The following is a 24,395-nucleotide window of genomic DNA, read 5'->3' on the forward strand; positions in this document are numbered from 1 at the left end:
CTCTCAGCTCTAGAGTTTTAACCTGTCAGGTGGAGGCCCAAATGACAACAAGCGGAGCAAGAAAAGATAGGCCTAAATTTGATAGGTTAAGTAGGGATGAGCAAAAAAGGATCGCAAACTCAGGAAAATCAAAAATAGATTTTTAAATAAAAATTTAAAGTATTATAGAGAATTTTGAAACCAGTCATGATTTATCGCATTTGTTTGCAGCAAGTTCTGAAATAATACAAATATGTTAAGCTTTCCTGAGTTTGTTCTGAGTTTTCAGAACCACTTCTCAGTCTATGGAGGAAAAAAAGAGAGACTTGAACAAAGAAGCAACAAAGTCAATTAATGTATTTCATTAAAAATTTTATTTTTGGAGCCCATAAATGGGCAAATTCCAAAATAGTAGCAATACGGAGTATTTCACATTTTAATATCTCTTTCTATTCAACAGTCCACTTTTGTATTTTGTTTTCTATAGACAAATACACTGGATTAAAGTAACAGTGCCCTTAACTGCAAGGTCAATGCCTGAGTATTTCCAATATTTATTCTGAGCACATAATAAAGCAGAGGCAATTACTTTTCTTGAACATTTTATTTCCATTCAGAGCTTAGCAATTACTTTAGCTTCACATTATTCTGTCATAAGTGATAACCAAATGGCCTAAGTAGCTAAAATCATAAAACTATTATAAGCCAAGTCAATGGTATATATATAAAGTTAATAGAAAATGACAACTATACGGGTACACATTTGTTTTGAACCTTACTAGAAATATGCCAAAATAACAAGTTTTATTAAAGAATGAGGTCCTTGGGCAGAAGCAGAAGAAGAGTCATATCATCAAAAATTATTAGGAAACCTGTAGGTAAAAAGAAATCAGCCTACAATTTTAACCAAATAAAGGAGAAAAGGAGAGTACGTCATCAGGGGTGATGACAGTTCAGGAAAATACATTTACCATCCATCACAAACTTTCTCACCACCTCAAAAGCTCAGCACAAGGCTCTCCAGGCATTGTTATTTTCCACTAAGTTTCTTTATGTGGAACATAAACCTACATTTTTGGTAACAACAGGATATTATACTGCTATTTAACCTGACAGCAAAAACAGGAAAAAAACTTATTAGGGCCAGGCTGACCTCGGACCATCTCAATACCCCTGAAAATAGGGGCAAAAAATGAATCATTAAGAAACAGTATTCAAAGAGCACTGTATTATCTAATGTGATTTATAAAACAAGTAAAATTCAGTAATGTTCGATGGAAAATGCCATAGTGTTATTTGAAATTTAGGAATGTTTTGATGCTGATTTTTTACTGAAGTGGTACTCCAAGCCGTTAAGTTGGAACAAATTCCAAACTCAGTGACTTGCATCACCTCAGTTTAATAATCCAATAAATGACAAAAAAGACAAAAAATGAAAACAGCATCATATAGCACAGCAGCTTTGTTTGGCTCCCTCTGGATAAAATCTTCAGTTTTCCCATGGTTTTACCTAGAAATCCAGTTGTAGAATCAAACTGTGAATCCTATGAGGAGAAAAGGAAAACAAAATATACTAGTTGAATTCTAATATTCTACACATGCATATTTAAGTAATTTAATATACTGTTATTAGAATACATTTTTAATGACATTTTCTATGTTTAATCAATTCAGGACTCTGTTTATAACTTAATCAGCTTGATTACTCCATGCAAAATAATTTTCTCAATAAATAAAAAGCTCTTTCATTATCCAATAAACATTCTTTCAGCTCGGGAGCAATTCAAAACCCCAAAGTATTTAGGTTTATTCCAATTATGTGGATTAAAAAATATTAATAAAGTAAGTAGTTTATCTACTATCACACAGGTTTTTTCCCACTTTTTGTTGGGGCATTGCTCTCCAAGGTCAAATGGTGGGCTGCTTCCCAGTACAGAATTCAACCAAAATTTAATATGGTTAGCAGTTAAATGTACCTTTACTTTTAAGATCCTTTTATTTACATAGTTGACTTAGAAGGTCAGCAGAGTCTATTAAAAGTTAAGAGAGTATCATGTAGAGGTGGTAAAATGTGGTACAGACTACAAATATGGATGGGGAAAAATCGTTTCCTCCATGGTGTGGAGGAAACGGAACCCTCTTGCACTGTTGACAGGAATGTAAATTGATACAGCCACTATGGACAACAGTATGGCGGTTCCTTAAAAAACTAAAAGTTGAACTACCATAAGAACCAGCAATCACACTACTGGGCATATACCCTGAGAAAACCATAATTCAAAAAGAGTCATGGGGGACTTCCGGGAAGATGGCGGAAGAGTAAGACGCGGAGATCACCTTCCTCCCCACAGATACACCAGAAATACATCTACGCGTGGAACAACTCCTACGGAGCACCTACTGAACGCTAGCAGAAGACCTCAGACCGCCCAAAAGGCAAGGAACCCCCCACGTACCTGGTTAGGGCAAAAGAAAAAACTAAACAGACAAAAGGATAGGGACAGGACCTGCACCAGCAGAAGAGAGCTGTGAAGGAGGAAAAGTGTCCACACACTAGGAAGCCCCTTCGCGGGCGGAGACTTCGGGTGGGGGAGCTTGGGAGCCGCGGAGGAGAGCACAGCAACAGGGGTGCGGAGGGCAAAGCGGAGAGATTCCAGCGCAGAGGATCGGGCCGACCGGCACTCACCAGCCGAGAGGCTTGTCTGCTCGCCCGCTGGGGCGGGCGGGGCTGGGAGCTGAGGCTCCGGCTTCTGTCGGAGCGCCGGGAGAGGACTGAGGTTGGCAGCGTGAACACAGCCTGCAGGGGTTAGTGCACCGCGGCTAGCCGGGAGGGAGTCCGGGGAAAAGTCTGGACCTGCCGAAGAGGCAAGAGACTTTTTCTTCGCTCTTTGTTTCCTGGTGCACGAGGAGAGGGGATTAAGAACGCTGCTTAAGAGAGCTCCAGAGACGGCGCGAGCCGCGGCTAAAAGTGCGGAAAACAGAGACAGACATGAGATGCTAAGGCCGCTGCTGCCGCCACCAAGAAGCCTGTGTGCAAACAAAGGTCACTATCCACACCTCCTTCCGGGGAGCCTGTGCAGCCCGCCACTGCCAGGGTCCCGGGATCCAGGGACAACTCCCCCAGGAGAACGCAGGCCCGCCCCACACTCTGTGACCCTCCCTACCCCCCGGCCTGAGTGAGCCAGAGCCTCCGAATCAGCGGCTCCTTTAACCCCGTCCTGTCTGAGCAAAGAACAGACACCCTCCGGTGACCTACACGCACAAGCGGGGCCAAATCCAAAGCTGAGCCCCTGGGAACTGTGAGAACAAAGAAGAGAAAGGGAAATCTCTCCCAGCAGCCTCAGAAGCAGCGGATTAAAGCTCCACAATCAACTTGATGTACCCTGCATCTGTGGAATACATGAATAGACAACGAATCTTCCCAAATTAAGAAGCCCTGTGGATGAAAGGCTCTTCGTGCTGCAGCCAGGAGTCAGTGCTGTGCCTCTGAGGTGGGAGAGCCAACTTCAGGACACTGGTCCACAAGAGGCCTCCCAGCTGCACGTAATATCAAACAGCGAAAATCTCCCAGAGATCTCCATCTCAACGCCAGCACCCAGCTTCACTCAACAACCAGCAAGCTACAGTGCTGGACATCCAATGCCGGACATCCTATGCCAAAAAACTAGCAAGACGGGAACACAGCCCCACCCATGAGCAGAGAGGCTGACCAAAATCATAAGTCTACAGACACCCCAAAACACACCACCAGACGTGGACCTGCCCACCAGAAAAACAAGATCCAGCCTCATCCACCAGAACACAGGCACTAGTCCCCTCCACCAGGAAGTCTACACAACCCACTGAACCAACCTTAGCCACTGGGGACAGACACAAAAATCAAGAATTACGAACCATCAGCCTGCAAAAAGGAGACCCCAAACACAGTAACATAAGAAAAATGAAAAGACAGAAAAACACACAGCAGATGAAGGAGCAAGATAAAAACCCACCAGACCTAACAAATGAAGAGGAAATAGGCAGTCTACCTGAAAAAGAATTCAGAATAATGATAGTAAAGATGATCCAAAATCTTGGAAATAAAATAGACAAAATGCAAGAATCCATTATCAAGGACCTAGAAGAACTAAAGATGAAACAAACAATGATGAACAACACAATAAATGAAATGAAAAATACTCTAGATGGGATCAATAGCAGAATAACTGAGGCAGAAGAACGGATAAGTGACCTGGAAGATAAAATAGTGGAAATAACTACTGCAGAGCAGAATAAAGAATGAAAAGAACTGAGGACAGTCTCAGAGACCTCTGGGACAACATTAAACGCATCAACATTCGAATTATAGGGGTTCCAGAAGAAGAAGAGAAAAAGAAAGGGACTGAGAAAATATTTGAAGAGATTATAGTTGAAAACTTCCCTAATATGGGAAAGGAAATAGTTAATCAAGTCCAGGAAGCACAGAGAGTCCCATACAGGAAAAATCCAAGGAGAAATACGCCAAGACACATATTAATCAAACTCTCAAAAATTAAATACAAAGAAAACATATTAAAAGCAGCAAGGGAAAAACAAATAACACACAAGGGAATCCCCATAAGGTTAACAGCTGATCTTTCAGCAGAAACCCTGCAAGCCAGAAGGGAGTGGCAGGACATACTGAAAGTGTTGAAGGAGAAAAACCTGCAAGCAAGATTACTCTACCCAGCAACGATCTCATTCAGATTTGATGGAGAAATTAAAATCTTTACAGACAAGCAAAAGCTGAGAGAATTAACCACCACCAAACCAGCTCTACAACAACTGCTAAAGGAACTTCTCTAGGCAAGAAACACAAAAGAAGGAAAAGACCTACAATAACGAACCCAAAACAATTAAGAAAATGGGAATGGGAACACACATATCGATAATTACCGTAAATGTAAACGGACTAAATGCTCCCACCAAAAGACACAGATTGGCTGAATGGATACAAAAACAAGACGCATATATTTGCTATCTACAAGAGACCCGCTTCAGACCTAGAGACACATACAGACAGAAAGTAAGGGGATGGAAAAAGATATTCCATGCAAATGGAAACCAAAAGAAAGCTGGAGTAGCAATTCTCATATCACACAAAATAGACTTTAAAATAGAGACTATTAGAAGAGACAAAAAAGGACACTACATAACGATCAAGGGATCGATCCAAAAAGAACATACAACAATTGTAAATATTTATGCACCCAACATAGCAGCACCTCAATACATAAGGCAAATACTAACAGCCATAAAAGGGGAAATCAGTAACACATTCATAGTAGGGGACTTTAACACACCACTTTCACCAATGGACAGATCATCCAAAATGAAAATAAATAAGGAAACACAAGCTTTAAATGATACATTAAACAAGATGGACTTAATTGATAGTTATCGGACATTCCATCCAAAAACAACAGAATACACATTTTTCTCTAGTGCTCATGGAACATTCTCCAGGATAGATCATATCTTGGGTCACAAATCAAGCCTTGGTAAATTTAAGAAAATTGAAATTGTATCAAGTATCTTTTCCGACCACAAAGCCATGAGACCAGATATCAATTACAGGAAAAGATCTGTAAACAATACAAACACATGGAGGCTAAACAATACACAACTTAATAACGAAGTGATCAGTGAAGAAATCAAAGAGGAAGTAAAAAATACCTAGAAACAAATGACAATGGAGACACGATGACCCAAAATCTATGGGATGCAGCAAAAGCAGTTCTAAGAGGGAAGTTTATAGCTATACAATCCTACCTTAGGAAACAGGAAACATCTCGAATAAACAACCTAACCTTGCACCTAAAGCAATCAGAGAAAGAAGAACAAAAAAACCCCAAAATTAGCAGAAGGAAAGAAATCATAAAAATCAGATCAGAAATAAATGAAAAAGAAATGAAGGAAACGATAGCAAAGATCAATAAAATTAAAATGTGGTTCTTCGAGAAGATAAACAAAATTGATAAACCATTAGCCAGACTCATCAAGAAAAAGACGGAGAAGACTCAAATCAATAGAATTAGAAATGAAAAAGGAGAAGTAGCAACTGACACCGCAGAAATACAAAAGAGCATGAGAGATTACTACAAGCAACTCTATGCCGATAAAATGGACAACCTGGAAGAAATGGACAAATTCTTAGAAAGGCACAACCTGCCAAGACTGAATCAGGGAGAAATAGAAAATATGAACAGACCAATCACAAGCACTGAAATTGAAACTGTGATTAAAAATCTTCCAACAAACAAAAGCCCAGGACCAGATGGCTTCACAGGCAAATTCTAGCAAACATTTAGTGAAGAGCTAACACCTAACCTCAAACTGTTCCAAAATATAGCAGAGGGAGGAACACTCCCAAATTCCTTCTACGAGGCCACCATCACCTTGATACCAAAACCAGACAAGGATGTCACAAAGAAAGAAAACTACAGGCCGATATCACTGATGTACATAGATGCAAAAATCCTCAACAAAATACTAGCAAACAGAATCCAACAGCACATTAAGAGGATCATACACCATGATCAAGTGGGGTTTATTCCGGGAATGCAAGGATTCTTCAATATACGCAAATCTATCAGTGAGATAAACCATATTAACAAACTGAAGGAGAAAAACCATATGATCATCTCAATAGATGCAGAGAAAGCTTTAACAAAGTTCAACACCCATTTATGATAAAAAGCTTGCAGAAAGTAGGCACAGAGGGAACTTTCCTCAACATAATAAAGGCCATATATGACAAGCCCACAGCCAACATCATCCTCAATGGTGAAAAACTGAAAACATTTCCACTAAGATCAGGAACAAGACAAGGTTGCCCACTCTCACCACTCTTATTCAACATAGTTTTGGAAGTTTTAGCCACAGCAATCAGAGGAGAAAAGGAAATAAAAGGAATCCAAATCGGAAAAGAAGAAGTAAAGCTGTCACTGTTTGCAGATGACATGATCCGATACATAGAGAATCCTAAAGATGCTACCAGAAAACTACTAGTGCTAATCAATGAATTTGGTAAAGTAGCAGGATACAAAATTAATGCACAGAAATCTCTGGCATTTCTATATACTAATGATGAAAAATCTGAAAGTGAAATCAAGAAAACACTCCCATTTACCATTGCAACAAAAAGAATAAAATATCTAGGAATAAACCTACCTAAGGAGACAAAAGACCTGTATGCAGAAAATTATAAGACACTGATGAAAGAAATTAAAGATGATACAAATAGATGGAGAGATATACCATGTTCTTGGATTGGAAGAATCAACATTGTGAAAATGACTCTACTACCCAAAGCAATCTATAGATTCAATGCAATCCCTATCAAACTACCACTGGCATTTTTCACAGAACTAGAACAAAAAATTTCGCAATTTGTATGGAAACACAAAAGACCGCGAATAGCCAAAGCAATCTTGAGAACGAAAAACGGAGCCGGAGGAATCAGGCTTCCTGACATCAGGGTATACTACAAAGCTACAGTAATCAAGACAGTATGGTACTGGCACTGAAACAGAAAGATAGATCAATGGGACAGGATAGAAAGCCCAGAGATAAAGCCACGCACATATGGTCACCTTATCTTTGATAAAGGTGGCAGGAATGTACACTGGAGAAAGGACAGCCTCTTCAATAAGTGGTGCTGGGAAAACGGGATAGGTACATGGAAAAGTATCAGATTAGATCACTCCCTAACACCATACTCAAAAATAAGCTCAAAATGGATTAAAGACCTAAATGTAAGGCCAAAAACTATGAAACTCTTAGAGGAAAACATAGGCAGGACACTCTATGACATAAATCACCGCAAGATCCTTTTTGACCCACCTCCTAGAGAAATGGAAATAAAAACAAAAATAAACAACTGGGACCTAATGAAACTTCAAAGCTTTTGCACAGCAAAGGAAACCATAAACAAGACCAAAAGACAACCCTCAGAATGGGAGAAAATATCTGCAAATTAAGCAACTGACAAAGGATTAATTTCCAAAAGTTACAAATAGCTCATGCAGCTCAATAACAAAAAAACAAACAACCCAATCCAAAAATGGGCAGAAGCCCTAAATAGACATTTCTCCAAAGAAGATATACAGACTGCCAACAAACACATGAAAGAATGCTCAACATCATTAATCATTAGAGAAATGCATATTCAAAACTACAATGAGATATCATCTCACACCAGTCAGAATGGGCATCATCAAAAATTCTAGAAACAATAAATGCTGGAGAGGGTGTGGAGAAAAGGGAACACTCTTGCACTGCTGGTGGCAATGTGAATTGGTTCAGCCACTATGGAGAACAGTATGGAGGTTCCTTAACAAACTACAAATAGAACTACCATATGACCCAGCAATCCCACTACTGGGCATATACCCTGAGAAAACCATAATTCAAAAAGAGTCATGTACCAAAATGTTCATTGCAGCTCTATTTACAATAGCCTGGAGATGAAAACAACCTAAGTGCCCATCATCGAATGAATGGATAAAGAAGATGTGGCACATATATACAATGGAATATTACTCAGCCATAAAAAGAAACGAAACTGAGCTATTTGTAATGAGGTGGATAGACCTAGAGTCTGTCCTACAGAGTGAAGTAAGTCAGAAAGAGAGAGACAAATACCGTATGCTAACACATATATATGGAACTTAAGGAAAAAAAAAATGTCATGAAGAACCTAGGGGTAAGACAGGAATAAAGACACAGACCTACTGCAGAACGGACTTGAGGATATGGGGAGGGGGAAGGGTGAGCTGTGACAAAGCGAGAGAGAGGCATGGGCATACATACACTAAGAAACGTCAGGTAGATAGCTAGTGGGAAGCAGCCGCATAGTACGGGCATATCAGCTCGGTGCTTTGTGACCGCTTGGAGGGGTGGGATAGGGAGGGTGGGAGGGAGGAAGACGCAAGAGGGAAGAGATATGGGAACATGTATATGTAGAAGTGATTCATTTTGTTATAAAGCAGAAATTAACACACCATTGTAAAGCAATTATACCCCAATAAACATGTTAAAAAAATGGAAATGGACTAAATGCTCCCACCAAAAGACACAGATTGGCTGAATGGATACAAAACAAGACCCATATATTTGCTGTCTACAAGAGACCCGCTTCAGACCTAGAGACACATACAGACAGAAAGTAAGGGGATGGAAAAAGATATTCCATGCAAATGGAAACCAAAAGAAAGCTGGAGTAGCAATTCTCATATCACACAAAATAGACTTTAAAATAGAGACTATTAGAAGAGACAAAGAAGGACACTACATAACGATCAAGGGATCGATCCAAAAAGAACATACAACAATTGTAAATATTTATGCACCCAACATAGCAGCACCTCAATACATAAGGCAAATACTAACAGCCATAAAAGGGGAAATCAGTAACACATTCATAGTAGGGGACTTTAACACACCACTTTCACCAATGGACAGATCATCCAAAATGAAAATAAATAAGGAAACACAAGCTTTAAATGATACATTAAACAAGATGGACTTAATTGATAGTTATCGGACATTCCATCCAAAAACAACAGAATACACATTTTTCTCTAGTGCTCATGGAACATTCTCCAGGATAGATCATATCTTGGGTCACAAATCAAGCCTTGGTAAATTTAAGAAAATTGAAATTGTATCAAGTATCTTTTCCGACCACAAAGCCATGAGACCAGATATCAATTACAGGAAAAGATCTGTAAACAATACAAACACATGGAGGCTAAACAATACACAACTTAATAACGAAGTGATCAGTGAAGAAATCAAAGAGGAAGTAAAAAATACCTAGAAACAAATGACAATGGAGACACGATGACCCAAAATCTATGGGATGCAGCAAAAGCAGTTCTAAGAGGGAAGTTTATAGCTATACAATCCTACCTTAGGAAACAGGAAACATCTCGAATAAACAACCTAACCTTGCACCTAAAGCAATCAGAGAAAGAAGAACAAAAAAACCCCAAAATTAGCAGAAGGAAAGAAATCATAAAAATCAGATCAGAAATAAATGAAAAAGAAATGAAGGAAACGATAGCAAAGATCAATAAAATTAAAATGTGGTTCTTCGAGAAGATAAACAAAATTGATAAACCATTAGCCAGACTCATCAAGAAAAAGACGGAGAAGACTCAAATCAATAGAATTAGAAATGAAAAAGGAGAAGTAGCAACTGACACCGCAGAAATACAAAAGAGCATGAGAGATTACTACAAGCAACTCTATGCCGATAAAATGGACAACCTGGAAGAAATGGACAAATTCTTAGAAAGGCACAACCTGCCAAGACTGAATCAGGGAGAAATAGAAAATATGAACAGACCAATCACAAGCACTGAAATTGAAACTGTGATTAAAAATCTTCCAACAAAGAAAAGCCCAGGACCAGATGGCTTCACAGGCAAATTCTAGCAAACATTTAGTGAAGAGCTAACACCTAACCTCAAACTGTTCCAAAATATAGCAGAGGGAGGAACACTCCCAAATTCCTTCTACGAGGCCACCATCACCTTGATACCAAAACCAGACAAGGATGTCACAAAGAAAGAAAACTACAGGCCGATATCACTGATGTACATAGATGCAAAAATCCTCAACAAAATACTAGCAAACAGAATCCAACAGCACATTAAGAGGATCATACACCATGATCAAGTGGGGTTTATTCCGGGAATGCAAGGATTCTTCAATATACGCAAATCTATCAGTGAGATAAACCATATTAACAAACTGAAGGAGAAAAACCATATGATCATCTCAATAGATGCAGAGAAAGCTTTAACAAAGTTCAACACCCATTTATGATAAAAAGCTTGCAGAAAGTAGGCACAGAGGGAACTTTCCTCAACATAATAAAGGCCATATATGACAAGCCCACAGCCAACATCATCCTCAATGGTGAAAAACTGAAAACATTTCCACTAAGATCAGGAACAAGACAAGGTTGCCCACTCTCACCACTCTTATTCAACATAGTTTTGGAAGTTTTAGCCACAGCAATCAGAGGAGAAAAGGAAATAAAAGGAATCCAAATCGGAAAAGAAGAAGTAAAGCTGTCACTGTTTGCAGATGACATGATCCGATACATAGAGAATCCTAAAGATGCTACCAGAAAACTACTAGTGCTAATCAATGAATTTGGTAAAGTAGCAGGATACAAAATTAATGCACAGAAATCTCTGGCATTTCTATATACTAATGATGAAAAATCTGAAAGTGAAATCAAGAAAACACTCCCATTTACCATTGCAACAAAAAGAATAAAATATCTAGGAATAAACCTACCTAAGGAGACAAAAGACCTGTATGCAGAAAATTATAAGACACTGATGAAAGAAATTAAAGATGATACAAATAGATGGAGAGATATACCATGTTCTTGGATTGGAAGAATCAACATTGTGAAAATGACTCTACTACCCAAAGCAATCTATAGATTCAATGCAATCCCTATCAAACTACCACTGGCATTTTTCACAGAACTAGAACAAAAAATTTCACAATTTGTATGGAAACACAAAAGACCCCGAATAGCCAAAGCAATCTTGAGAACGAAAAAAGGAACTGGAGGAATCAGGCTCCCTGACTTCAGACTATAGTACAAAGCTACAGTTATCAAGACGGTATGGTACTGGCACAAAAACAGAAAGATAGATCAATGGAACAGGATAGAAAGCCCAGAGATAAACCCATGCACATATGGACACCTTATCTTTGATAAAGGTGGCAGGAATGTACACTGGAGAAAGGACAGCCTCTTCAATAAGTGGTGCTGGGAAAACTGGACAGGTACATGTAAAAGTATGAGATTAGATCACTGCCTAACACCATACTCAAAAATAAGCTCAAAATGGATTAAAGACCTAAATGTAAGACCAGAAACTATCAAACTCTTAGAGGAAAACATAGGCAGGACACTCTAAGACATAAATCACAGCAAGGTCCTTTTTGACCCACCTCCTAGAGAAATGGAAATAAAACCAAAAATAAACAAATGGGACCTAATGAAACTTCAAAGCTTTTGCGCAGCAAAGGAAACCATAAAGAAGACCATAAGACAACCCTCAGAATGGGAGAAAATATTTGCAAATGAAGCAACCGACAAAGGATTAATCTCCAAAATTTATAAGCAGCTCATGCAGCTTAATAACAAAAAAGCAAACAACCCAATCCAAAAATGGGCAGAAGACCTAAATAGACATTTCTCCAAAGAAGATATACAGACTGCCAACAAACACATGAAAAAATGCTCAATATCACTAATCATTAGAGAAATGCAAATCAAAACTACAATGAGATATCATCTCACACCAGTCAGAATGGCCATCATCAAAAAATCTAGAAACAATAATGCTGGAGAGGGTGTGGAGAAAAGGGGGAACCCTCTTGCACTGTTGGTGGGAATGTAAATTGATACAGCCACTGTGGAGAACAGTATAGAGGTTCCTTAAAAAGCTACAAATAGAACTACCATATGACCCAGCAATCCCACTACTGGGCATATACCCTGAGAAAACCATAATTCAAAAAGAGTCATGTACCAAAATGTTCATTGCAGCTCTATTTACAATAGCCCAGAGATGGAAACAACCTAAGTGTCCATCATCGGATGTATGTATAAAGAAGATGTGGCACATATATTCAATGGAATATTACTCAGCCATAAAGAGAAACGAAATTGAGCTATTTGTAATGAGGTGGATAGACCTAGAGTCTGTCATACAGAGTGAAGTAAGTCAGAAAGAGAGAGAGAAATGCCATATGCTAACACATATATATGGAATTTAAGAAAAAAAATGTCATGAAAAACCTAGGGGCGAAACAGGAATAAAGACACAGACTTACTAGAGAATGGACTTGAGGCTATGGGGAGGGGGAAGGGTAAACCGTGACTAAGCGAGAAAGAGGCATGGACATATATACACTACCAAACGTAAGGTAGATAGCTAGTGGGAAGCAGCCGCATAGCACAGGGAGATCAGCTCGGTGCTTTGTGACCGCCTGGAGGGGTGGGATAGGGAGGGTGGGAGGGAGGGAGACGCAAGCGGGAAGAGATATGGGTCATATGTATATATATAACTGATTCATTTTGTTGTGAAGCTGAAACTAACATACCATTGTAAAGCAATTATACTCCAATAAAGATGTTAAAAAAATAAAAAAATAAAAATAAAAAAATTAAAAAAAAGAAGAGTCATGTACAACAATGTTCGTTGCAGCTCTATTTACAATAGCCAGGACATGGAAACAACCTAAGTGCCCATCAACAGATGAATGGATAAAGAAGATGTGGCACATATATACCATGGATTATTACTAAGCCATAAAAAGAAACGAAATTGAGCTATTTGTAATGAGATGGATGGACCTAGAGTCTGTCATACAGAGTGAAGTAAGTCAGAAAGAGAAAGGCAAATACCGTATACTAACACACATATACGGGATTTAATAAAAAAAAATGTCATGAAGAACCGAGGGGTAAGACAGGAATAAAGACACAGACCTACTAGGGAATGGACTTGAGGATATGCAGAGGGGGAAGGGTAAGCTGTGACAAAGTGAGAGAGTGGCATGGACATATATACACTACCAAACATAAAATAGATAACTAGTGGGAAGCAGCCACATAGCACAGGGAGATCAGCTCAGTGCTCTGTGACCACCTAGAGGGGTGGGATAGGGAGGGTGGGAGGGAGGGAGACGCAAGCGGGAAGAGATATGGGAACATACGTGTATGTATAACGGATTCACTTTGTTATAAAGCAGAAACTAACACATCATTGTAAAGCAATTATACTCCAATAAAGATGTAAACAAAAAAGATGTGGCACATATATACAATGGAATATTAGCCATAAAAAACGAAACTGAGTTATTTGTAGTGAGATGGATGGACCTAGGGTCTGTCATACAGAGTGAAGTAAGTCAGAAAAACAAATACCCTATGCTAACACATATATATGTAATCTAAAAATAAAAAAAGGGTTCTGAGGAACCTAGGGGCAGGACAGGAATAAAGACGTAGACATAGAGAATGGACTTGAGGACACAGGGAGGGGGAAGGGTAAGCTGGGACGAAGTGAGAGAGTGGCATGGACATATATACACTACCAAATGTAAAATAGATAGTGGGAAGCAGCCACATAGCACAGGGAGATCAGCTCTATGCTTTGTGACCACCTAGAGATGTTGGATAGGGAGGGTGGAAGGGAGATGCAAAAGGGAGGAGATATGGGGATATATGTATACGTATAGCTGATTCACTTTTTTATACAGCAAAAACTAACACACCACTGTAAAGCAATTATACTCCAATAAAGATGTTAAATAAAAAACAGCTAGAAGAGTCCTTAAGATGAGAGCTAGGATTGACGAGAAGATGGCAGAAGAGTAAGACGCGGAGATCACCTTCCTCCCCACAGATACACCAGAAATACATCTACACGTGGAACAACTCCTACACCAGAAATACATCTACACGTGGAACAACTCCTACAGAACACCTACTGAACGCTGGCAGAAGACCTCAGACCTCCCAAAAGGAAACAAACCCCCCACGTACCTTGGTAGGGAAAAAGAAAAAAGAATAAACAGAGACAAAAGGATAGGGACGGGACCTGCACCAGTGGGAGGGAGATGTGAAGGAGGAAAGGTTTCCACACACTAGGAAGCCCCTTCGCGGGCGGAGACTGTGGGGGGCAGAGGGGGAAAGCTTTGGAGCCACGGAGGAGAGCACAGCAACAGGGGTGTGGGGGGCAACACAGAGAAATTCCCGCACAGAGGATTGGTGCCGACCAGCAATCACCAGCCCGATAGGCTTGTCTGCTCCCCCGCCGGAGTGGGCAGGGGTGGGAGCTGAGGCTCGGGCTTCGGTCGGAGTGCACACAGAGGACTGTGGTTAGCGGCGTGAACACAGCCTGCAGGGGGTTAGTGCACCACGGCTGGCCAGGAGGGAGTCTGGGGAAAAGTCTGGACCTGCCGAAGAGACAAGAGAGTTTTTCTTCCCTCTTTGTTTCCTGGTGCGCGAGGGGAGAGGATTAAGAACGCTACTTAAAGGAGCCCCAGAGACGGGCGCGAGACGCAGCTAAAAGCACGAACCCCAGAGACGGGCATGAGACGCTAAGGCTGCTGCTGCCGCCGCCAAGAAGCCTGTGTGCGAGCACAGGTCACTCTCCACACCTCCCTACCGGGAAGCCTGTGCAGCCCGCCACTGACAGGGTCCTGTGATCCAGGGAATACCCCGGGGAGAACACACGACGCGCCTCAGGCTGGTGCAACGACACGCTGGCCTCTGGCCTCTGCAGCCCAGGCTCGCCCCGCACTCCGTGCCCCTCCCTACCGCTGGCCTGAGTGAGCCAGAGCCCCAGCATCAGCGGCTCCTTTAACCCCATTCTGTCTGAGCGAAGAACAGACACCCTCCAGCGACCTACATGCAAAAGCGGGGCCAAATCCAAAGCTGAGCCCCTGGGAGCTGTGAGAACAAAGAAGAGAAAGGGAAATCTCTCCCAGCAGCCTCAGAAGCAGCGGATTAAAGCTCCACAATCAACTTGATGTACCCTGCATCTGTGGAATACATGAATAGACAACGAATCATCCCAAATTAACCGTGTGGATGAAAGGCTCTTGGTGCTGCAGCCAGGAGTCAGTGCTGTGCCTCTGAGGTGGGAGAGCCAACTTCAGGACACTGGTCCACAAGAGACCTCCCAGCTCCACATAATCTCAAACGGCGAAAATCTCCCAGAGATCTCCATCTCAACACCAGCACCCAGCTTCACACATCGACCAGCAAGCTACAGTGCTGGACTTCCTATGCCAAACAACCAGCAAGACAGGAACACAACCCCACCCATTAGCAGAGAGGCTGCCCAAAATCATAATAAGTCCACAGAAACCCCTAAACACACCACCAGATGTGGACCTGCCCAACAGAAAGACAAGATCCAGCCTCATCCACCAGAACACAGGCACTAGTCCCCTCCACCAGGAAGCCTACACAACCCACTGAACCAACCTTAGCCACTGGGGACAGACACCAAAAACAACAGGAACTACGAACCTGCAGCCTGCAAAAAGGAGACCCCAAACACAGTAAGATAAGCAAAATGAGAAGACAGAAAAACACACAGAAGATGAAGGAGTAAGATAAAAACCCACCAGACCTAACAAATGAAGAGGAAATAGGCAGTCTACCTGAAAAAGAATTCAGAAAAATGATAGTAAGGATGATCCAAAATTTTGGAAATAGAATAGACAAAATGCAAGAAACATTTAACAAGGATCTAGAAGAACTAAACATTAAACAAGCAATGATAACAGAATAAATGAAATGAAAAATACTCTAGATGGGATCAATAACAGAATAACTGAGGCGGAAGAACAGATAAGTGACCTGGAAGATAAAAGTGTGGAAATAACTACTGCAGAGCAGAATAAAGAAAAAAGATGAAAAGAACTGAGGACAGTCTCAGAGATCTCTGGGACAACATTAAACGCACCAACATTCGAATTATAGAGGTCCCGGAAAAAGAGGAGAAAAAGAAAGGGACTGAGAAGATATTTGAAAAGATTGTACTTGAAAACGTCCGTAATATGGGAAACGAAATAGTTAATCAAGTCCAGGAAGCACAGAGAGTCCCATACACGATAAATCCAAGGAGAAACATGCCAAGACACATATTAATCAAACTGTCAAAAATTAAATACCAAAAAAACATATTAAAAGCAGCAAGGGAAAAACAACAAATAACATACAAGGGAATCCCCATAAGGTTAACAGCTGACATTTCAGCAGAAATTCTGCAAGCCAGAAGGGACTGGCAGGACATATTTAAATTGATGAAGGAGAAAAACCTGCAACCAAGATAACTCTACCCAGCAAGGATCTCATTGAGATTTGATGGAGAAATTAAAACCTTTACAAAAGCAAAAGCAAAAGATAAGAGACTTCAGCACCACTAAACCAGCTTTACAAGAACTGCTAAAGGAACTTCTCTAGGCAAGAAACACAGGAGAAAGAAAAGACCGACAATAACGAACCCAAAACAATTGAGAAAATGGGAATAGGAACATACATATCGATAATTACCTTAAATGTAAATGGACTAAATGCTCCCAACAAAACACACAGATTAGCTGAACGGATACAAAAACAAGACCCATATATGTGCTGTCTACAAGAGACCCACTTCAGACCTAGGGACACATACAGACAGAAAGTAAGGGGATGGAAAAAGATATTCCATGCAAATGGAAAGCAAAAGAAAGCAGAAGTAGCAATACTCATATCAGACAAAATAAACTTTAAAATAAAGACGATTAGAAGAGACAAAAAAGGACATTACATCATGATCAAGGGATCAATCAAAGAAGATACAACAATTGTAAATATTTATGCACCCAACATAGCAGCACCTCAATACATAAGGCAAATACTAACAGCCATAAAAGGGGAAATCGACAGTAACACATTCATAGTAGAGGACTGTAACACCCCACTTTCACCAATGGACAGATCATCCAAAATGAAAATAAATAAGGAAACACAAGCTTTAAATGATACATTAAACAAGATGGACTTAATTGATAGTTATAGGACATTCCATCCAAAAACAACAGAATACACATTTTTCTCTAGTGCTCATGGAACATTCTCCAGGATAGATCATATCTTGGGTCACAAATCAAGCCTTGGTAAATTTAAGAAAATTGAAATTGTATCAAGTATCTTTTCCGACCACAAAGCCATGAGACCAGTATCAATTACAGGAAAAGATCTGTAAACAATACAAACACATGGAGGCTAAACAATACACAACTTAATAACGAAGTGATCAGTGAAGAAATCAAAGAGGAAGTAAAAAATACCTAGAAACAAATGACAATGGAGACACGATGACCCAAAATCTATGGGATGCAGCAAAAGCAGTTCTAAGAGGGAAGTTTATAGCTATACAATCCTACCTTAGGAAACAGGAAACATCTCGAATAAACAACCTAACCTTGCACCTAAAGCAATCAGAGAAAGAAGAACAAAAAAACCCCAAAATTAGCAGAAGGAAAGAAATCATAAAAATCAGATCAGAAATAAATGAAAAAGAAATGAAGGAAACGATAGCAAAGATCAATAAAATTAAAATGTGGTTCTTCGAGAAGATAAACAAAATTGATAAACCATTAGCCAGACTCATCAAGAAAAAGACGGAGAAGACTCAAATCAATAGAATTAGAAATGAAAAAGGAGAAGTAGCAACTGACACCGCAGAAATACAAAAGAGCATGAGAGATTACTACAAGCAACTCTATGCCGATAAAATGGACAACCTGGAAGAAATGGACAAATTCTTAGAAAGGCACAACCTGCCAAGACTGAATCAGGGAGAAATAGAAAATATGAACAGACCAATCACAAGCACTGAAATTGAAACTGTGATTAAAAATCTTCCAACAAAGAAAAGCCCAGGACCAGATGGCTTCACAGGCAAATTCTAGCAAACATTTAGTGAAGAGCTAACACCTAACCTCAAACTGTTCCAAAATATAGCAGAGGGAGGAACACTCCCAAATTCCTTCTACGAGGCCACCATCACCTTGATACCAAAACCAGACAAGGATGTCACAAAGAAAGAAAACTACAGGCCGATATCACTGATGTACATAGATGCAAAAATCCTCAACAAAATACTAGCAAACAGAATCCAACAGCACATTAAGAGGATCATACACCATGATCAAGTGGGGTTTATTCCGGGAATGCAAGGATTCTTCAATATACGCAAATCTATCAGTGAGATAAACCATATTAACAAACTGAAGGAGAAAAACCATATGATCATCTCAATAGATGCAGAGAAAGCTTTAACAAAGTTCAACACCCATTTATGATAAAAAGCTTGCAGAAAGTAGGCACAGAGGGAACTTTCCTCAACATAATAAAGGCCATATATGACAAGCCCACAGCCAACATCATCCTCAATGGTGAAAAACTGAAAACATTTCCACTAAGATCAGGAACAAGACAAGGTTGCCCACTCTCACCACTCTTATTCAACATAGTTTTGGAAGTTTTAGCCACAGCAATCAGAGGAGAAAAGGAAATAAAAGGAATCCAAATCGGAAAAGAAGAAGTAAAGCTGTCACTGTTTGCAGATGACATGATCCGATACATAGAGAATCCTAAAGATGCTACCAGAAAACTACTAGTGCTAATCAATGAATTTGGTAAAGTAGCAGGATACAAAATTAATGCACAGAAATCTCTGGCATTTCTATATACTAATGATGAAAAATCTGAAAGTGAAATCAAGAAAACACTCCCATTTACCATTGCAACAAAAAGAATAAAATATCTAGGAATAAACCTACCTAAGGAGACAAAAGACCTGTATGCAGAAAATTATAAGACACTGATGAAAGAAATTAAAGATGATACAAATAGATGGAGAGATATACCATGTTCTTGGATTGGAAGAATCAACATTGTGAAAATGACTCTACTACCCAAAGCAATCTATAGATTCAATGCAATCCCTATCAAACTACCACTGGCATTTTTCACAGAACTAGAACAAAAAATTTCGCAATTTGTATGGAAACACAAAAGACCGCGAATAGCCAAAGCAATCTTGAGAACGAAAAACGGAGCCGGAGGAATCAGGCTTCCTGACATCAGGGTATACTACAAAGCTACAGTAATCAAGACAGTATGGTACTGGCACTGAAACAGAAAGATAGATCAATGGGACAGGATAGAAAGCCCAGAGATAAAGCCACGCACATATGGTCACCTTATCTTTGATAAAGGTGGCAGGAATGTACACTGGAGAAAGGACAGCCTCTTCAATAAGTGGTGCTGGGAAAACGGGATAGGTACATGGAAAAGTATCAGATTAGATCACTCCCTAACACCATACTCAAAAATAAGCTCAAAATGGATTAAAGACCTAAATGTAAGGCCAAAAACTATGAAACTCTTAGAGGAAAACATAGGCAGGACACTCTATGACATAAATCACCGCAAGATCCTTTTTGACCCACCTCCTAGAGAAATGGAAATAAAAACAAAAATAAACAACTGGGACCTAATGAAACTTCAAAGCTTTTGCACAGCAAAGGAAACCATAAACAAGACCAAAAGACAACCCTCAGAATGGGAGAAAATATCTGCAAATTAAGCAACTGACAAAGGATTAATTTCCAAAAGTTACAAATAGCTCATGCAGCTCAATAACAAAAAAACAAACAACCCAATCCAAAAATGGGCAGAAGCCCTAAATAGACATTTCTCCAAAGAAGATATACAGACTGCCAACAAACACATGAAAGAATGCTCAACATCATTAATCATTAGAGAAATGCATATTCAAAACTACAATGAGATATCATCTCACACCAGTCAGAATGGGCATCATCAAAAATTCTAGAAACAATAAATGCTGGAGAGGGTGTGGAGAAAAGGGAACACTCTTGCACTGCTGGTGGCAATGTGAATTGGTTCAGCCACTATGGAGAACAGTATGGAGGTTCCTTAACAAACTACAAATAGAACTACCATATGACCCAGCAATCCCACTACTGGGCATATACCCTGAGAAAACCATAATTCAAAAAGAGTCATGTACCAAAATGTTCATTGCAGCTCTATTTACAATAGCCTGGAGATGAAAACAACCTAAGTGCCCATCATCGAATGAATGGATAAAGAAGATGTGGCACATATATACAATGGAATATTACTCAGCCATAAAAAGAAACGAAACTGAGCTATTTGTAATGAGGTGGATAGACCTAGAGTCTGTCCTACAGAGTGAAGTAAGTCAGAAAGAGAGAGACAAATACCGTATGCTAACACATATATATGGAACTTAAGGAAAAAAAAAATGTCATGAAGAACCTAGGGGTAAGACAGGAATAAAGACACAGACCTACTGCAGAACGGACTTGAGGATATGGGGAGGGGGAAGGGTGAGCTGTGACAAAGCGAGAGAGAGGCATGGGCATACATACACTAAGAAACGTCAGGTAGATAGCTAGTGGGAAGCAGCCGCATAGTACGGGCATATCAGCTCGGTGCTTTGTGACCGCTTGGAGGGGTGGGATAGGGAGGGTGGGAGGGAGGAAGACGCAAGAGGGAAGAGATATGGGAACATGTATATGTAGAAGTGATTCATTTTGTTATAAAGCAGAAATTAACACACCATTGTAAAGCAATTATACCCCAATAAACATGTTAAAAAAATGGAAATGGACTAAATGCTCCCACCAAAAGACACAGATTGGCTGAATGGATACAAAACAAGACCCATATATTTGCTGTCTACAAGAGACCCGCTTCAGACCTAGAGACACATACAGACAGAAAGTAAGGGGATGGAAAAAGATATTCCATGCAAATGGAAACCAAAAGAAAGCTGGAGTAGCAATTCTCATATCACACAAAATAGACTTTAAAATAGAGACTATTAGAAGAGACAAAGAAGGACACTACATAACGATCAAGGGATCGATCCAAAAAGAACATACAACAATTGTAAATATTTATGCACCCAACATAGCAGCACCTCAATACATAAGGCAAATACTAACAGCCATAAAAGGGGAAATCAGTAACACATTCATAGTAGGGGACTTTAACACACCACTTTCACCAATGGACAGATCATCCAAAATGAAAATAAATAAGGAAACACAAGCTTTAAATGATACATTAAACAAGATGGACTTAATTGATAGTTATCGGACATTCCATCCAAAAACAACAGAATACACATTTTTCTCTAGTGCTCATGGAACATTCTCCAGGATAGATCATATCTTGGGTCACAAATCAAGCCTTGGTAAATTTAAGAAAATTGAAATTGTATCAAGTATCTTTTCCGACCACAAAGCCATGAGACCAGATATCAATTACAGGAAAAGATCTGTAAACAATACAAACACATGGAGGCTAAACAATACACAACTTAATAACGAAGTGATCAGTGAAGAAATCAAAGAGGAAGTAAAAAATACCTAGAAACAAATGACAATGGAGACACGATGACCCAAAATCTATGGGATGCAGCAAAAGCAGTTCTAAGAGGGAAGTTTATAGCTATACAATCCTACCTTAGGAAACAGGAAACATCTCGAATAAACAACCTAACCTTGCACCTAAAGCAATCAGAGAAAGAAGAACAAAAAAACCCCAAAATTAGCAGAAGGAAAGAAATCATAAAAATCAGATCAGAAATAAATGAAAAAGAAATGAAGGAAACGATAGCAAAGATCAATAAAATTAAAATGTGGTTCTTCGAGAAGATAAACAAAATTGATAAACCATTAGCCAGACTCATCAAGAAAAAGACGGAGAAGACTCAAATCAATAGAATTAGAAATGAAAAAGGAGAAGTAGCAACTGACACCGCAGAAATACAAAAGAGCATGAGAGATTACTACAAGCAACTCTATGCCGATAAAATGGACAACCTGGAAGAAATGGACAAATTCTTAGAAAGGCACAACCTGCCAAGACTGAATCAGGGAGAAATAGAAAATATGAACAGACCAATCACAAGCACTGAAATTGAAACTGTGATTAAAAATCTTCCAACAAAGAAAAGCCCAGGACCAGATGGCTTCACAGGCAAATTCTAGCAAACATTTAGTGAAGAGCTAACACCTAACCTCAAACTGTTCCAAAATATAGCAGAGGGAGGAACACTCCCAAATTCCTTCTACGAGGCCACCATCACCTTGATACCAAAACCAGACAAGGATGTCACAAAGAAAGAAAACTACAGGCCGATATCACTGATGTACATAGATGCAAAAATCCTCAACAAAATACTAGCAAACAGAATCCAACAGCACATTAAGAGGATCATACACCATGATCAAGTGGGGTTTATTCCGGGAATGCAAGGATTCTTCAATATACGCAAATCTATCAGTGAGATAAACCATATTAACAAACTGAAGGAGAAAAACCATATGATCATCTCAATAGATGCAGAGAAAGCTTTAACAAAGTTCAACACCCATTTATGATAAAAAGCTTGCAGAAAGTAGGCACAGAGGGAACTTTCCTCAACATAATAAAGGCCATATATGACAAGCCCACAGCCAACATCATCCTCAATGGTGAAAAACTGAAAACATTTCCACTAAGATCAGGAACAAGACAAGGTTGCCCACTCTCACCACTCTTATTCAACATAGTTTTGGAAGTTTTAGCCACAGCAATCAGAGGAGAAAAGGAAATAAAAGGAATCCAAATCGGAAAAGAAGAAGTAAAGCTGTCACTGTTTGCAGATGACATGATCCGATACATAGAGAATCCTAAAGATGCTACCAGAAAACTACTAGTGCTAATCAATGAATTTGGTAAAGTAGCAGGATACAAAATTAATGCACAGAAATCTCTGGCATTTCTATATACTAATGATGAAAAATCTGAAAGTGAAATCAAGAAAACACTCCCATTTACCATTGCAACAAAAAGAATAAAATATCTAGGAATAAACCTACCTAAGGAGACAAAAGACCTGTATGCAGAAAATTATAAGACACTGATGAAAGAAATTAAAGATGATACAAATAGATGGAGAGATATACCATGTTCTTGGATTGGAAGAATCAACATTGTGAAAATGACTCTACTACCCAAAGCAATCTATAGATTCAATGCAATCCCTATCAAACTACCACTGGCATTTTTCACAGAACTAGAACAAAAAATTTCGCAATTTGTATGGAAACACAAAAGACCGCGAATAGCCAAAGCAATCTTGAGAACGAAAAACGGAGCCGGAGGAATCAGGCTTCCTGACATCAGGGTATACTACAAAGCTACAGTAATCAAGACAGTATGGTACTGGCACTGAAACAGAAAGATAGATCAATGGGACAGGATAGAAAGCCCAGAGATAAAGCCACGCACATATGGTCACCTTATCTTTGATAAAGGTGGCAGGAATGTACACTGGAGAAAGGACAGCCTCTTCAATAAGTGGTGCTGGGAAAACGGGATAGGTACATGGAAAAGTATCAGATTAGATCACTCCCTAACACCATACTCAAAAATAAGCTCAAAATGGATTAAAGACCTAAATGTAAGGCCAAAAACTATGAAACTCTTAGAGGAAAACATAGGCAGGACACTCTATGACATAAATCACCGCAAGATCCTTTTTGACCCACCTCCTAGAGAAATGGAAATAAAAACAAAAATAAACAACTGGGACCTAATGAAACTTCAAAGCTTTTGCACAGCAAAGGAAACCATAAACAAGACCAAAAGACAACCCTCAGAATGGGAGAAAATATCTGCAAATTAAGCAACTGACAAAGGATTAATTTCCAAAAGTTACAAATAGCTCATGCAGCTCAAT

At 39.5% G+C, this 24,395-nt stretch overlaps 1 protein-coding gene across 1 annotated transcript in view; it reads right to left on the reverse strand.

Moving 5' to 3' along the window:
• Nucleotides 1–334: 334 nt before the first annotated feature.
• The window catches only part of BET1 (Bet1 golgi vesicular membrane trafficking protein), a 42,750-nt gene continuing 18,689 nt past the window's right edge, over nucleotides 335–24,395 (reverse strand). The window contains exon 4 of the mRNA XM_060156090.1: nucleotides 335–1,523. Coding sequence (XP_060012073.1) covers nucleotides 1,368–1,523 — 156 coding nt within the window. The 3' untranslated portion in view covers nucleotides 335–1,367. The remainder of the gene's footprint in view (nucleotides 1,524–24,395) is intronic.

Source organism: Lagenorhynchus albirostris, chromosome 8 (genome assembly GCF_949774975.1).
Source record: "Lagenorhynchus albirostris chromosome 8, mLagAlb1.1, whole genome shotgun sequence".
Taxonomy (NCBI): Eukaryota; Metazoa; Chordata; class Mammalia; order Artiodactyla; family Delphinidae; genus Lagenorhynchus; species Lagenorhynchus albirostris.